The sequence below is a fragment of the Ammodytes marinus genome, assembly GCF_949987685.1.
Source record: "Ammodytes marinus genome assembly, chromosome: 2".
In the NCBI taxonomy this organism is placed as follows: domain Eukaryota; kingdom Metazoa; phylum Chordata; class Actinopteri; order Uranoscopiformes; family Ammodytidae; genus Ammodytes; species Ammodytes marinus.
Genome location: NC_137231.1, coordinates 22,619,110 through 22,635,921, shown reverse-complemented (window position 1 = coordinate 22,635,921; position 16,812 = coordinate 22,619,110). Strand labels below are relative to the sequence as shown.

At 40.2% G+C, this 16,812-nt stretch overlaps 1 protein-coding gene across 1 annotated transcript in view; it reads left to right on the top strand.

Annotated features, from left to right (window-relative positions):
• The window catches only part of oxct1a (3-oxoacid CoA transferase 1a), a 53,870-nt gene that overhangs the window by 11,599 nt on the left and 25,459 nt on the right, over positions 1 to 16,812 (top strand). Inside the window, exons 5-7 of the mRNA XM_080038616.1 lie at positions 1,230 to 1,379; positions 2,059 to 2,165; positions 2,848 to 2,908. Of these exons, the coding sequence (XP_079894742.1) occupies positions 1,230 to 1,379; positions 2,059 to 2,165; positions 2,848 to 2,908 (318 nt within the window). The remainder of the gene's footprint in view (positions 1 to 1,229; positions 1,380 to 2,058; positions 2,166 to 2,847; positions 2,909 to 16,812) is intronic.

Sequence of the window (16,812 nt, the reverse complement as noted above, 5' to 3'; positions counted from 1 at the left end):
CTGAAAAGTGTGGCGTGCAAAAGTATTCAGCCCCCCTGAGTAAATACGTTGTGGAACCACCTATTGCTTCAATTACAGCTCCAAGTCTATTTGGGTGTGTCTCTACCAGCTTTGTACATCTACAGACTGACATTTTTGCCCGTTCATCTTTGCAAAATAGCTCGAGCTTCAGATTCAGCGTCAGATTGAATGCAGAGTGTCTGTGAACAGCAATTTTCAAGTCTTTCCAGATATTCTCAATTGGATTTAGGTCTGGACTTTGACTGGGCCATTCTAACACATGACTATGCTTTGATCTAAACCATTCCATTGTAGATATGGCTGTATGTTTAGGGTAGTTGTCATCATTGAAGGTGAACCTCCACCCAGTATCAAGTCTTTTGAAGACTCTAACAGGTTTTTCTGCCCTGTATTTGGCTCAATCCATCTTCCCATCAACTCTGACCTGCTTCCCTATCCCTGCTGAAGAACAGGACCCCTGACTTGGGGAGTGAGGTGAAAGTTCACCTTACAGCAGGACAACTACCCTAAACATACAGCCATATCTACAATGGAATGGTTTAGATCAAAGCATAGTCATGTGTTAGAATGGCCCAGTCAAAGTCCAGACCTAAATCCAATTGAGAATATCGGGAAAGCCTTTGCTGTTCACAGACGCTTTCCATCCAATCTGACGCTGAATCTGAAGCTTGAGCTATTTTGCAAAGAAGAAAATGGGCAAAAATGTTAGTCTGTAGATTTACAAAGCTGGGTAGAGACACACCCCAATAGACTTGGAGCTGTTATTGCAGCGAGAGGTGGTTCTACAACGTATTGACTCAGGGGGGCTGAATACTTTTGCGCGCCACATTTTTCATTTTTTTTTTGTTGATGAAACAAATTAAAAAACATGTTTCATTTTCATTCCACTTCACAATTATGCACCAATTTGTGTTGGTCTATCACATGAAATCCCAATAAAATAAATGTATGTGTGTGGTTGTTACGTGACAAAATGTGGAAAAGTTCAAGGGGTATGAATACTTTTTCAACCCACTGTACCTGCCCTTGAAGACGCATTCATGAACCAAATACATTCATAAACCAAATTCACACAAGAAGTCCTGACATGTAAAATTTCAACAGCCAAATGATCAGGCTTTATACTGTATATAATAAAGACTTGAGAAAAACAAAGATATACACATTGAACTTTGACCTAATTTAATCTGTCACCTTCTTCCCGGCAGGGCACTCTTGCAGAGAGGATCAGGGCTGGGGGTGCTGGGATTCCAGCCTTCTACACAGCCACCGGCTATGGTACGCTGATCCAAGAGGGAGGCTCTCCTATTAAGTACAACAAAGATGGCAGCATCGCAATCGCCAGTGAGAAGAGAGAGGTGAGAGCGCCGCCATGAAATCCATGCAAACTTTATTTTGCTTGGAATTGCTGCAGATTACTTTTCCACAAGATGCCATAGAGTTGCGGTCGAACTTGGGCCTCGTAAATCAAAATGCTTTTGAAACCTAATCAAAATCATGGCCTCTATTCTATCCTAGAGCTTGGGTGTGGTGTGTTTTAGCCCTTGCCAGAAGTTAAAGCCAACTTCTCAGTATGAAGCAGAAAGTGAATCACAATAATGACATTTATGTGTCAATATCGGCTTTACATTCTAAAAAACACACTGGCCACTGCAATGACTTCACGTTAACAATGTCCATGTATGCACAGCACAGGGCACCGCACGAAATGCACGTCAAAGGAAAGTCTGCATTGTATATTTAGATTTTGGTGTTGTAGCCAACCCAAGATAACCCATTGCAATAATGATAGAAACAACTAATGTTATCTATGTTTACAAAAAAGTAATGCTTTTTACAGATGTCACGCAGATGGCGTAATGGGTTGACATGTCGGCCATGCTACTGATTTTCAGCAGTATTGACTAATCAAGGCCAGTTCTCAAGTATCTGGGCCAATTGTGAAAATGCTGTTGAACAGGTCAGATTGTTCGTGACTGACTGCATTCAGTGCCGCTCACTTCTTTTTTTATTTATTTGTGTTATCATTGTTCACAGGTGAAGGAGTTCAATGGCAGGCACTACATCATGGAAAAGGCCATCACTGGAGACTTTGCACTGATCAAGGCATGGAAAGCTGACAAGGCTGGAAACATTGTTTTCAGGTAACTGATGAAATGAAGTGCAGAAAAAAACTTTGATTATGTTGCAGTTAACACAGGAATACCTATAGCAACTCAAAGCACATTTGGCTCTAGTCTTAATCACCTTAGTTGTGTTTGCACAACAATCAGTACATGCTGCTGGTGTCATGTGGTGGGAATGAAACAGTATAAAGGAGAGTGGTGAGAAGTTGTGAGATATTATTGTTGTTTGACCTTGACCTTCATTTTATTAATATATTTAAGGGATTTATCAACTGATTCTATTCTGTTGATGTTCAGTCTGTATTAGCTACATGGTTTTCGTTTGTTCTAAGTTGTGTGAACATATAGCCTTTACTTCAGCCTATGTATCCTGAAAAAATCATTACAGCATAAAGTTGAGATCATCACTTATTATTACTAATTTACTTATTACTCAATCTGAAATAAGTATAGGCCTTATATCTATCAACAGCAAGATCATTTGCACCGACCTGGTGCATGTGAATGATAGAAATTAGAAGATGTGTTAAAGTCTTTCTCCACAAGAGAGCAGCATTCTTCAGTAAACCAACTCCTTATATTGGATATGAGATATTGGTTATTAAATTGAGAGTTTTTTAAATTGCCTTGCTTATCTCTGTGTATATATGTGTAGTATTTCATTTTTCATGTGTACTCTTTCTTGCTCTTTTTCTGTCAGGAAAACCGCCAGGAACTTTAACCAACCTATGTGCAAGGCAGCCAAAACCACCATAGTTGAGGTATGCATTTTCAACACAACAATGGCTTGCTTGCTATCTGATGTCTGCCTGGAGCATGTATACTGACACACATGTATTAGTGGAGTCACCACATTTCCTTAAATGGTTTTCATGCATTATGTAGACTTTCCGTTTTTTTTTTTTTTTTGGAAACGGAAATGGGCCCTCTTGGCAGAATATGAATTATGTAAAAGATCTACACTACACTCTAAACACATATCCATATATTCCATATAAACATACTAAAGTAAAGCCATTCTTTACGCTCCATCACCTCCTGGAATCTTATCTGGAATGAGACCAAATGTTAAAATAACATGTTGATATGGAAAAATGTAATAATGTTTAACTGTGGACAATTTTTAATAGTGTCTAACCACCCTGAAAGGACAAAGTAGAAAAAGGCTATACCTTCTTTTTTTTACACTCAAGCTTGGTAGCAGCAATGTAAGTATCTTACAGGTGTGAAACCATACCAGATGTGTTACAGTCATGGGCTTCAATCACCTTGAATTGTGAACAGTTTACAATCGCCTCTGAATATAACTCCTAAGACCTCAGATATTATTAGTAGATATGACACAGATCATAACTCCATCTGTATTGCAAAAAACAAGGTATCCTATCTAGGCTGTCAGTGTCATACCTAGCTTCATTCGATCTGTCTGGTCTGAAATGGGATTGCTCATCATTTCCGTTTGTGTGTGTGGCCATGGCCGTCTCCGTCTCCACCCCCCCCCCCCCACCCCAAAGACACACACCGCTTCTCACCTCCCGTATAGACACTGTTTGATTCAGAGAGCAGTAGGGAGGAAAAACTGTTTGAAAACCATAAAACACACTTTTTAAGACTAACGCATTCACAGCCAAACCTCTTAATTAATCTATTTTGTAGGATGCCCTATCCAGTGCATGTGTATTGAGAAAGGATGGATATCAATCAATAAATCAATATAAGAGGATCAGTGCTATGGCCTAATTTAGAAAACTATAAATAGAAATTGGCTTTAACGTGACCCCCCCCCAGAATTTTCTTGGGATAAAACAACGGGTTTAGAGACCTACACTGCATTTTGACTGGGGAACAGAATATTTTTTCTTTCTTTTTTTTCTTTTTTTCTAAGATTGTTTTTCATTGCATCTACCTACCTGCACATAGTGAGGATTGGCAGGAATTATTGGAAAGATAGGGAAACAGAATAAATGCCATGACAAAATATAAATGCAAGATTTAGATCCCACAATATCACAAGCTACCAGGACACACCTGACATACTATATTTCAATTAACCAAAGTCTGAGACAAGTCATGAACACAAACAGCCTCTGGAAACTCAAACATAATTGCTTGTCTTACTTTTTCAAACAAGGCCTTGGCATATATACAGCCTTTTAAATGGAGTACTAGACATGCATGCATGTGTAGACAATTTAAAAAAAAATTATAAATAACCTTCCCTGCCAACACTCAAACCCAATTATGTCAAAAGTGTAATTTTCCAGTGTTTAAAGGTCACATATTATGCTAAATGCACTTTTTAAATGTGTTCTAACATATCTATGGGTCCACGGTGTGCCTAGAGACACGTTAACACTTTGTCATACCATGTCCACCTTTTTTATAGTCTATATATTTTGTGATGCCTTTAGTCTGGTAGTGAAGGTAACATGTCAATATTATCTTTGACAAACTTACTTATTGGTGACAATAAAGGGAAAGGCCATTATCGCAATACCCATTAAGTACATGTTTATCTCTGATAATGAAGCTATTACCATCCTACTGAAAATAAATGCATCTTTAGGATTCAGTGCATGCTCACTCGTAAACTGGTGCATGCTGTCAATACTGACCCTGTTGTCTTGGTGCACTGCTTAGGGCAGGGGGAGGAACCAACAGACAGGGTCAGGTGTTTTTGATGCTATGTATTTATCTTGCGGCTCAGCTTGACAGCCGCAGGCCTGTCTGTGGCCGCCTAACAATAATGTTGCACAGTAAGCTGCTTTTCTGCTTGACCAGATTTCTTTCTCTGTAGCCTATAGGCATCCAGGAAGGATCAAGCTGTGCTGGGGCTATTTGCAATTAATTGTTATTAAAGGTCAAACATTTCAATGTGACAGGACTAAAGAAAAATACTGTAGGTAGAACAAAGATGATATAGGGGAGAACGGGGTTGGTAGGCACACTTTTTACTTAAGTGTGAATTGCTGATCACCAAAACATATTTCAATAGTCATTCCTACATTACATTGAAGCTTAAGGTGTTGGCTTGAAATGTGTATCCCTCACATTGGCCCTCATTTATCAACCGTGCGTAGACCAGAAATGTGGGTGTACACACATTTCCACGCAAACCTCGGCATTTATCAATATGGACGTGAGCGTAGGATACGCTCAAATCCCACGCCAGCTCTCAGCTCGTGTACGCAAGTTTGTAAACAGCATGTACTCGCAGTGCAGGCTGTGTCGGGTAGCCGATGACTTTGTGCAGTGTTTGCTCAGACCGAAATAAAGATATTAATCACTTAAAAATGTGCAGCTTATGGTGTGCAACTGAGTAGGAGCACTGATTCAATAGTGTGCACACCGGCCACTTAGGAGCGCTGCATGGGATTGCGTAAGGGCAGTTGTGTCCGTCTGGAGCAGCTGGGGGGACACTGAGGCACAGGGGCTGCATTAATTCAAAATGTTAGCCACAGTATTAAATATGTAGTAGGCCTACACTGCTCTTTATGATAAAAAAAATACACGGCACAACATTCAGCTTAACATTTTATTTATTTGACGCACTTTTTAGATGTTAGTTCCTCTTTTAATGTGTCATTGATCGCTTAAGCGAGCGATTTATTTCCACCGTTAACCGGCACGTTTTTCCGATCTGCTGGTGGAGCAGGACGGTGGGAGCTCTCACAGCTGATCGTTGCCGGGTCGGCTTGTGAAGCTGACCGCCGGGCTGACCACCCGTGCTGTCATACAGTAAAACGCAAAATGTGTTATTTTTTGTTTTTACAACCCTTTTGAGTAGTGCTATCTAAAAGGGCCAATACATTCTAATCATTCAAATCTCTGCAGACCTGTATTTTTTTTATGGGGACCTACCGGACAGTTGGTGCGTCTGTTTCTTCTCTACCACTTATATTATGCCCGCACCCTCAGTTGGTTGCATTTCAGAACAGCAACACGCTTTTTTTAGTGGCGATTTTTGAGTCAGACCACTTTTTCTTCATGTATATAAAGAAATGGCGACATATAATTGTATATGCTGTTTTATAGCATTTGAGCGATAGTAGCCTACTGATGTAAACCTAAAATGCAAAATCCTCAGCTGGAGATCGTTTGTTGTCAACACCAACGCTGTTGACCGCAGCAGTTATTTCCTTCCTAACTGCTGCCTTCTGTCGTTCTTTGATGCCGCTTGTAATGCTCCGAAATGAAACTCTTTTTTTCTACTTTCGCTGTTATTCTGTCAATTTCTACTTCAGAGAAGTTCCTCTACTGTGCCGTAATGCGCATATCCATGTCGTAAAACCTCTGGGCGAGGCCTCTAAACTGAGAAAATATAGGGGCGTGATACGATCGTTTTCAGCCGCTGCATTTATCAATAATGGCCTGGCGTACGCTGAGATTGGCGAGATACGACTGTTTGATAAATCCCACGCGATACCTGGCGTAGGGAGGTATTTGCGCCAGAATCTGCACCAGTTTCCACGCAAGTTTGATAAATGAGGGCCATTGTGACAGCCAACCCCATCACTGGGACGGTTGTCACACAGTATGGGGTTGTTTGTCACAATGTTATCTTACTGAGAACAATCTTAAAAAGAAGGCGAGAAGGCAGAACTAAATTTGAAAGTTTAATTGCATTGTCATGTTGACAAATAGGCCTACATTACTTAATGCATCTTAACACAAAATGAGCAAAGAAGACGAACAGGAAACCCATATTAAGACCAGCCTATGTAACAACATAAAGAAAAAAACAAATAGGTCTAACAATAATAGCCTGCTCAACTAGGCTACACACATTCACTATCTGAGTTACAGGGATGGCACATGTAGGGTCTGCTCACTCCAGCTAAGCAGAGTTTGTGTGTCCACTGGTTGCACATCCAACACTTCTCTCTCCCATACCTCCCCTGAATGGCTGTTCGAGAACGTTTCTATACAAACCAAACAAAAACTATCCTCTTTATCTGACAGAGATTCCTCCTCCTGTCTCTTTCTCTTCTGTTTCTTCTTCCCCAGTTGGGGTGGGGTGCATTTGGGTGCAGTAACCTTGGCAGCTGGCCTGGATTTGGATGCACTGGGTCGTTTTGATTTTGTGGCCCTTTTTTCTTTTGCATGCTAGCTGCCTTTCCCTGTTCTATTCTCTCCTTTTCTGGGGTGTCAGTGAGGATACAGCTTGATATTGTCTTTCTTTATTGGGTTCCTTTTCTGGCTGCAGCCTTTGGATAACATGTGACAACCAACCCCAAAGAGAATGTGACGACCAACCCCAAATGGATTTTTTTTCTACCATCAAGGCTTACAACCATCTAACAACTAGTTAGCTAGCTAACAACAATCTAAACTATAGCTTTCCCTTCACACCTTTTAAGGGTAACACATCTGTTGTTATAAACCAATTGTGTAAAAGCCTAGCAGAAAAATACTGAAGAGGTAAACCTTTACAATTTGACCCAAATAAGACTATGTAGGTGACGTCTGATTCCAATTATGGACATGTCAGAGACAGCGGCTTCTGGTGGTGAGATATAACGAATGTGACAACCAACCCATGTAACAACATACCGCTCTCCCCTACCCCTTCTATTGTCCTTTCAGTCAAAGGACAATAACATAAACAGCTGCTATAACAGCACCATAAAAACTGGGTGGATTTATCAGATTCGATCCTGATTGGATTAGTTTATTTACTTAGCTGTTGTGAAATTAAGTTCCCAGTCAAGGAAACCCCAAGATCTCCTCATGAGTAAGCGTGTTGTTCTTTGTATTAAAGGTCACATATTATGCTAAATGCACTTTTTAAATGTGTTCTAACATATCCATGGGTCCACGGTGTGCCTAGAGACTGCCAAAATATTTAAAAAAATAACAATCTCTCCTGTTCTCACTCTCCCCCTTTCTGAAACCCCCACCCCTCCCCCCCAATATACTCCAGTCAGAATTTTCCCCTTTTCTGACCTCACAAACTGGAAAGCCAGAAGCTTCCACTGTGCAGCACACACCCCTATTTCTTATTGATCCACGGCCCTGACAGACAGAGGGCGAGGCGAATCTGGCTTCGCTTCCGGACAGGGGGCGGGGGCAGCTCAAAGATTGTATATTTACGAGGGGAGCTGCTGCTCTTTTTAAAAAATAGGCCATGGTGAGATTAGCTGAACATCAGCATAGTACAATAAATTATCTGAAAGTTTTTTTCAGCAAACAATTAAAGAAAAACTTATTAGGGACCACTAAGACCATATAATATGGTGTATAATAGAACCGAAAAGTGTATAATATGGGACCTTTAACTAATAGCACATAACCAGATTGAGGTGTGTTCCATAAATACTGATGAGCTCCCCTGTGACACTTTGCAAAAGCTAGTGCCTATTAGACTCTTGAATACAATTTTGTTTTGCTAATCCACTCCTCTCTAGTGGCTGTGTAATTGCCTATGCTTGAACCCCTAACTTGCAGAATGAGATGACATTCCAAGTTTTTTCAGCGAATAGCCTAAACATACCTAGATGTCAGTCATCAAGGCATCCATTTTAACTTGGTTTCTGAGCAACTCCTTCACCTAGGGATCAATAATGTGTGTGTGCGTGTAATGCGTTAATAAGACAAACCTTAAGGAGCTAACAGACATGTTGGTATGAAACATGGTGACTCCGGTTCTGTACAACACTATTTTGAAATTCTGGGCGACACATTCAAATTATATCCCGGTAGACTTTTATTAACCCTGGAGTTGTCACCACGGCTCTTCATTTTCATGGTCAAGATGAATTGATTGACATTCTGTTATTTTTCTAATATGCACTTCATCAAGCAAAAATCCCGCTTTCGCTATGTGGCGTTATAAACGTTACAAAAGCTAGCTATCACTACTGCTTTGTTCCCTCAGGATACTGTCCACTAGTTTATCGTTGTATTCTAGTTTATCTTTGTATTCCCCCGCATGGTAATTCTGAAACATACCTCTACTCTTTTTGTAATACAAAAGGCAAAAGGGGTGTCAAAAAACGAGATGACACAAAAGCACTTTTAGAATAACCAGATCACCAACAGTTCTACCGTGGTTGCTAGGCAACCAAACCTGGCAATTCAATTGTTGAATCCAGCTGGTCCAGTTATTCCCTTATCGCAGGTACATTGAAAGGACCCAGTGCATTGTGGGATACAATACACTAAAGACTGATTCAAAGCAGGGATTCCTGCTGTTGTTCAACCATCAGTTGCAGTGCATGACAAAACTACATTATGTTACTGTAGCAATGTAATATAGTGGTATGTTTTTTTTGCGCATGCACAACAAACCAGTCATGCATGAATAGTTTTGTTCTTATAACCAAGTTGGAGGCTTAATTTGATTTAAATGACCTTCATCCTCATGACTTTCAGCCACCTGCTGTGCATTTGTGTTAACAAATACAGTAGCAACAAAAGACCTACACTAAGTATAGGTTTGTTTTTATAATATTTTAATGCAATGTTTGGCCATGTAACGGTATTGTGATAGACCTGTTAATTATTTCCCATGGTACATCATGTCTTGTTTGCCCGCTGCTGGAATTGTGTTTGTTTATCACAGCCCACATTTTTCACGCTTTATTACAGCAATTACCATGCCTATTTTATTTTCATGCATTTGTCAGGGTTTCAGGAAAACGACAGACAAGAACCCAATTGGAGGACACAGGAAACAGTTCAGATTCAAAAATAGATTTTAAAGCTCCCATATTATACACTTTTCGGTACTATTATACACCATATTATATGGTCTTAGTGGTCCCTAATACGTTTTTCTTTAATTGTTTGCTGAAAAAAACTTTCAGAACATTTATTGTACTATGCTGATGTTCAGCTAATCTCACAATGGCCTGTTTTTTAAAAAGAGCTGCAGCTCCCCTCGTAAATATACAATCTTTGAGCTGCCCCTGTCCGGAAGCGAAGCCAGATACGCCTCGCCCTCTGTCTGTCAGGGCCGTGGACCAATAAGAAATAGGGGTGTGGGCTGCACAGTGGAAGCTTCTGGCTTTCCAGTTTGTGAGGTCAGAAAAGGGGAAAATTCTGACTGGAGCATATTGGGGGGGAGGGGTGGGGTTTCAGAAAGGGGGAGAGTGAGAACAGGAGAGATTGTTATTTTTTTAAATATTTTGGCAGTCTCTAGGCACACCGTGGACCCATGGATATGTTAGAACACATTTAAAAAGTGCATTTAGCATAATATGTGACCTTTAATGAAGTGGATGACAAACCAGGTAGTAAGACAGCATGGCAAACAAGTCCAGTTGGGGCAGGCAAAAGGGAAAGTGTATGCAACAGAACTGACAACATTGTGCTCAGTATCGTGTCACTTGTTTGACTTTGAGCTTAAATCCCTCCAGAGCAATTGATGGTAATTGCAGGGCTGCCTAGTCTACACACAGCAAATTGCTGTAATATCAATGGACAGATGGGTCTAAAAGCCTTTGACATCCCCCCAATTATGTGTATGCTCGTTTGTATGCGTGTATGGGAAGAAAATGCTTCAAAATGACATGATAGCGTTAATATTGTACTTGCATATCAGGAGACTATCTTGAGATGTGAGACTATACATCAATTCATGAATTGGAAATGTTGACAGTAATACAGGTCAGAAAGGATTTTATAGTAGACTTCAAAGAAGACTAAGAGGTGAGCGTATGAATTATTATTGTTATCCAAGCAATACAATAGAGTAGTGAAATATTTGTAAAATTCCAAGATTTCTCTAACTCTAAGAAGAAGATTTTCCATCAGAGTTTGCTTCAGCTTGTGTTGTTACTTTAACGTGTCAACATTACAAGTAGCAGAGTTACAAGGTCCGACAATCTACATTCATTTGTCAATTATCCAAAATTAAATTTAGGTCGTCTGTCCACCCATGTCTGTCGAGGCCTTGTTGCATACATTTGTGCACATAATACAATCATTCGTTATGTAACGTTTGGCATAGACTGACATTTGGTGATGAATGTAAGACAAGGGTTTAATAATCAACTGTAGGTTGCTTTAGAAGTAGTTGGAAAGAGATGGGAAAGAGGACAGAGAAAATAAATAAAAAGGGATGATGGGAGCTTGTAGAAGGGGTTGGACAGATTTGCGTAACATATGCACAAATTCAATGTATGAAATGTCACATTTGCATTTGTTATATGCTCTGGATTAAGGTTTAAAGTTCCCTGACGTCTGCTAATCATCTATATATGTGGCACATTGCACGGAGGCTTATCGTGTTCTTTGAAATGTTAACATTGAGCTGGGAGCGGAGATGTCCATGTGCCATAAGTGTCAATTAAAAGAAACTGTAGGCCTATAGGCTACCGTTCGTCTCTCTCTCTCTCTCTCTCTCTCTCTCTCTCTCTCTCTCTCTCTCTCTCTCTCCGTCTCTCGTAACTTCTGTCTCCTCCCCTCAGCCAGGCTTCTACATTAAATATATTAAGGAACTACTAGCGCCGAAAGAAAAAAAACACAAAAAAACAAGCAGGCTAAATGACGCACACACACACACAAAGGAGGAAAAAAGACAGGCATATGCTAGGAAGAGTGAGAGGGGTCGGGTGTTCCGTTGAGACGATCGCAAAGTAGCAAACAAAAGTGAGACACGAGGAAGATTGAGAGATAGGCCTACTGTTTTGAACCTACATTGTTAATTAGGCACCCACTAAATCAATAATGCACAGACACTGCGAGAATAACATAAAACGTATTCCTACCTTCATGCTTATTTGCCCTCGGCCCCTTTCCCCTGCTTATTTCTTTACTCTTTAATCCCGTGCGGGCCGTGTCCGCAAGATACAGGTGCAGCTCCGCTATCATCTCACCTCTTTTGCACCGGGTCAAAGGGCAATATAGAAGTGCGATTAATCTGCGTTAATTTTTTTAATCGCGTTAATCTTTCTGTGATTAATTAATCGAAATTAACGCGTTAATTTGACAGCCCTAAAAATTATTTATAGTTCCTGTAATGTTTTTTTCTGAAAACCAGAAAGGCTATCATAGACGAGGCAGGCTTCCACTGCGAGGAAACAGATTGCTTGTGTAGTCAGCATTCTGGGTTAGAGTATCGAGCTGTAGCTGAGACCCAAAGTGGCGGTGTAGCATGGCCAAGTGCACACACACACACACACAGACACTGGGAGGAAGATGGAGAAGCTATAAATACACAGGGTAATAAGAGTGTGGTGTCGCTGTCATCCTCATGCTCTGTTGCCTTCAGCCACACCATCTCTTTCCCCTGACATCTAAGCACACTCACTGACAAGCATAAGACTATGCGAAAACACAAAACTTAACAAAGACCTGTTGGATAATAAACTCTGCTAGCTCTGCAATTAAAATATCAGTTACTGAATCCTATACAATCTGTATTATCCCAGTTTGTCAACGTGTTAGGGGAGAACGGGGTAAGTAGGCACACTTTTTACTCTAGTGAGAATTGCTCATCACCTAAACATATTTCAATAGTCATTCCTACATTAAATTGAAGCTTTTTCTACCTTACTGTAATACAGAATAAATTAATTGTCAAAGACACCCTTACACATTGTGATAACCAACCCCATCAAGGAGCAGTGTTGGGAAAGTTCTTTTTCTACGTGAACTAGTTCAAAGTTCAGTTCACACCCTTTAAAATGAACTAGTTCAGTTCATAGTTCATAATTCAAAATTCTGAACTAAGTTCACAGTTCAAAAATGAACTAGTTCATAGTTCTTTTTTTAAAATATGTTGCTGCAGGCTATTATTTTTCTAAATAATTCCATATAGAACCACAGACAGAAATTATTTCAATAACATTCAGTCCACACTAGAAGCCAGCTGCAGCTTTTCCCCCTACAGTATATTCTCAAAAACATGAGGAAAAAGTTGCTGTTTAAATGTTTTTTTTAATGAAGAATTATTCTAACAAAAAAGGTTAAGGTGCAAATTTTTTTCCATTTTTATAATTTTCCAAACCTGGAAACAATTCACATGAAAGGTCATTCAAAGAAAGCAATACTGAAAAATATACCAGGCAGGTTGTACTCTACAAACAAATTAGCCTACAACTTAAAATAGTAAAACCCTCAAGGAGACCATTCTAAACTGCAGTATAGGGCCTACTGTTAACAACAAATTCTAGAAGATGTGTTGACATACTTATTAACACAAACACAATCTGAGGTAGGTAACAATCATACGAAGGAGAGGTAGAGCCTGAGGCTAGGTCCATGGTCTGAGTAAGTGCTGTTGCATTCATTTGTTTTTGTTTTTTTTCCGCAGTGTTTCGCATTTTGATGACGCAGCGGCGGTGCGACGCTGTGGTGGCATGTGTTGCCAGATTGGGTGTTTTTCAGCTACATATTAAGGGCTGTTTACGCTGTCTTTTAGCGGGGGTTTTCTTTGGAAATCTGGCACTCGATGAACGATTGAACGACTGTAAGAGCGCCGTTCACAAACGCCAGAATGAGCGCGTTCGCAAAAACGTTCATGAGGCAGAAATACATACGTTCAGTTCACGTTCGCCCCCAATATGAACGAGTTCATGAACGAACGTTCATTGAACGCGTTCAGGCACAACACTGTCAAGGAGTCGGTTGTCACAAACTATGGGGTTGTTTGTCACAATGTATCTTAATGGGAATCATCTTAAAAAGAAAGCAGAACTAAATTTGAAAGTTTGGATGGACTGGGGTGTTTTGATTTTGTTGCCCTTTTTTCTTTTGCATGCTAGCTGCCTTTTCCTGCCCTATTCTCTCCTTCTCTGGCGTGTCAGTGAGGATACAGCTTGACAATTTCTTTTGTTTTTGGGTTCCTTTTCTGGCTGCAGCCTTTGGATAACATGTGACAACCAACCCCCCAAAAAATGTGATGACCAACCCCAACTTGAATTTCTTGTTAGCATCAAGGCCAACAACCATCTGACAACTAATTAGCTTGCTAACCACAATCTAAACTATAGTTTACCCTTCACACTTTTTATGGGTAACAAGTGTTTTGTTATAAACCCATTGTGTAAAAGCCTAGAAGAAAAATATTGAGGAGCTAAATATTTTCAACTTCTCCCCTACATTAATCTGATCTAATCTTAGTTTTTTCAAATTTAAAACCGTAATTGGAGATTGACAATGCCGTACTCGTAATTGATGCAGATTTATTAAGATGTTTTTTCTCGCCCAAATAAAGTTCCCAAAAATGTTTTGAAGTCCACCCGAGTGTACAATGTTTGCCCGACTAGCATAAATGAGACTAAAGGAGGACTTGTAGGCACGCACAACACTTTGATCCTAAATGGCATACAGTAATCAGCAATACACCGTACCAAAATTTGCTGGCGGATGACCTTCTTTTCAATAATTTGTCTGGGGGTGTAATTGAAAAATGTTTTGGTGGTGACTAAATTCAACTTTTGCACCACCCCTACGACAAGTTTCACGGTTGAGCATCCATCGCAGAGAAGGCTCTTAAACATAAGACGAAGAAAAAACTACTTTAGAATTTATGTTTTGATTATAATTACAATCTGAAGACGCAAACCATGATCCTGTTTGTTAATTTGGTGATTGGAATTCAGGAGAAGATGGTCAATATGTTGGCTATCATCTTAAATTGAGCATTGAGTCTGTCTGTTATTTAAAGCTTGTATATGCATCCATCCAAAGTCCATGACGGTGTTTTCTTCATTTACTAGTTGTACATTGGTTTGGATTTCATCCACTTGTGGTCAAACTGAAAATGTAGCGGTGTTTATTTTGGTTGTGCTTACACTCTTGATAAGCATGGCACATTTCCAGCACCATATAATAACCGCAGAGGATACACTGTATGCATCACCACTGTTGGTGGTTTATCCTAGGAATCCGGTAGCATTGTGAAGCAATCAGTTTGAGATTAACAAGGTTTGACAAAGTTTGCAGCAGCCCAAAAAAAACATAAACCCTCGAAAGAAACGCTTACTGTGTCCCCAGAGGGCACTTTGATTCTATCTATCCTCCTGCAAGCTCACTTCATGCCCTGCTCAGCTTTCATTGTGGTGAAAAGCGGTCTACAGATAGACGCATATCAATGTGTGTTAATGCGTGTGCGTGACTGCTCGCTCCGCACACCTGCTCATTTGTGTGTGTGTGTGTTTTATATTATTTTATTTTAATGTTTTATCCATGCTTGTCCGTTGAAACTCCTGTCTGAACTGCTTCTGAGCACCGGTGAAGCTAGGACACATCACCGAGATGAAAGGAAGAGAGGCTTTTTTTTTATGTATACGGAACATTTGAATTGCATGAGCTTGTTATTGTGCTGTGACTTAGCTTTGGAAGGCTAATTGAAAATTTAACTCAATACATGTTTTGTTTGAACGTGTGCGAGAGACACAACAACAAGCAGATAGAAAGATGTGAATTTCTCTTTTCTTGTTGTTGGCTTTCGAGGGGTACACTATTATTTTACAGACTTTTTTTTTGGGGGGGGGGGGAATTCAGGATTTATACTAGTTGAATCTGAAGTCGTCAATTTCACAAAATATTGTAGTTTATCCCTCACCCCAAAGTCTTCCCTATATCATTACTGTTTGAAATGTGATGAGCTCAGTCTTCCTTGATGAAGATGTCTATGGAAATAATAATTTTCACAGAAGACAGAACCAGCCCCCAGAGAAGAGTGTGGGTGGATGTGTGGGACCGCTTTATCAATTCTCTCGCGCCACCAGTTTCATTTAGCCATGGCCTTGTGTGTTTTTTTTTTGTTTTTTTTACTGTGCAGCATCTGAGATTTACCATAACCGAGAAAACCAGAAAAAAAAGAGTCTCAAATCACTTTACTGTCCTGAGTGGCCCTTGCTCACCAGAGGCCAAAGCCTGTGTATCCATGACAACGCTAAGATGGGATCCACTCTGCCATTGACTCCTCTCCGTCAGCTCTCCGAGTGCAGCTGAGGGAGGAAGTGGAGATAAGGAGAGATTCAATTCAATTTGCCCTGAATGGCTGCTTTTCCCTCATGTAAACGGAATAAATAGTCTACACTCTGAGCTACACACAGAAGTTAATCCCAGAAACGTACAGTATATGGGAAGCGGTGAGAATTATGTTGTCATGTCTAAGTCCCCTTTTGGTCCCCAGAGGTGTGATGATAACTTATGTGCTGTGTTGCATTCTTTCTTTTTTCTAGTCAATGTCATTTCAAGTGCTTTGCCCCTCTTGAAAAAATCTTCAAGAAGAAAGACATTTCTCCTTCTCCCTCTTAGAGTCTCTGTTTGATGAAGAAAAATCCATTCTTGAAAGAAAAGGCTTGACGTCGATCCCTTCCAGCTTACTTTAATATGCTGACTTAAAATCTACCGACAACTGGTTCAATAACACATCCTACTTTTAATATACACATGACCTTTGAAGTTAAAGTTTTAGAGAAGGCTTAAATGGACTGCGAGTTTTGGTGGAGCCCACAAAAGCTGTTCAGCTCTCCCTGAACACCTGTATAATTGGACTCTGCTGCCTCAGTTTAAAGCAGCTCCCAGTGGTATCTATGTAGGAGGGAGCAGGTACGTTTGTCATGGGATTTTGTATCCCAGTCAGTTGGACCTGGTTCTGCTTAAATCAATAGCCATTTTCCATTTATGTCTTGGTAGTCAGACAGAAATAAGCCTGTATGTACACGCTTCTGTTGCTGCTGCTTGACACTTTCTTCTGAAAGGT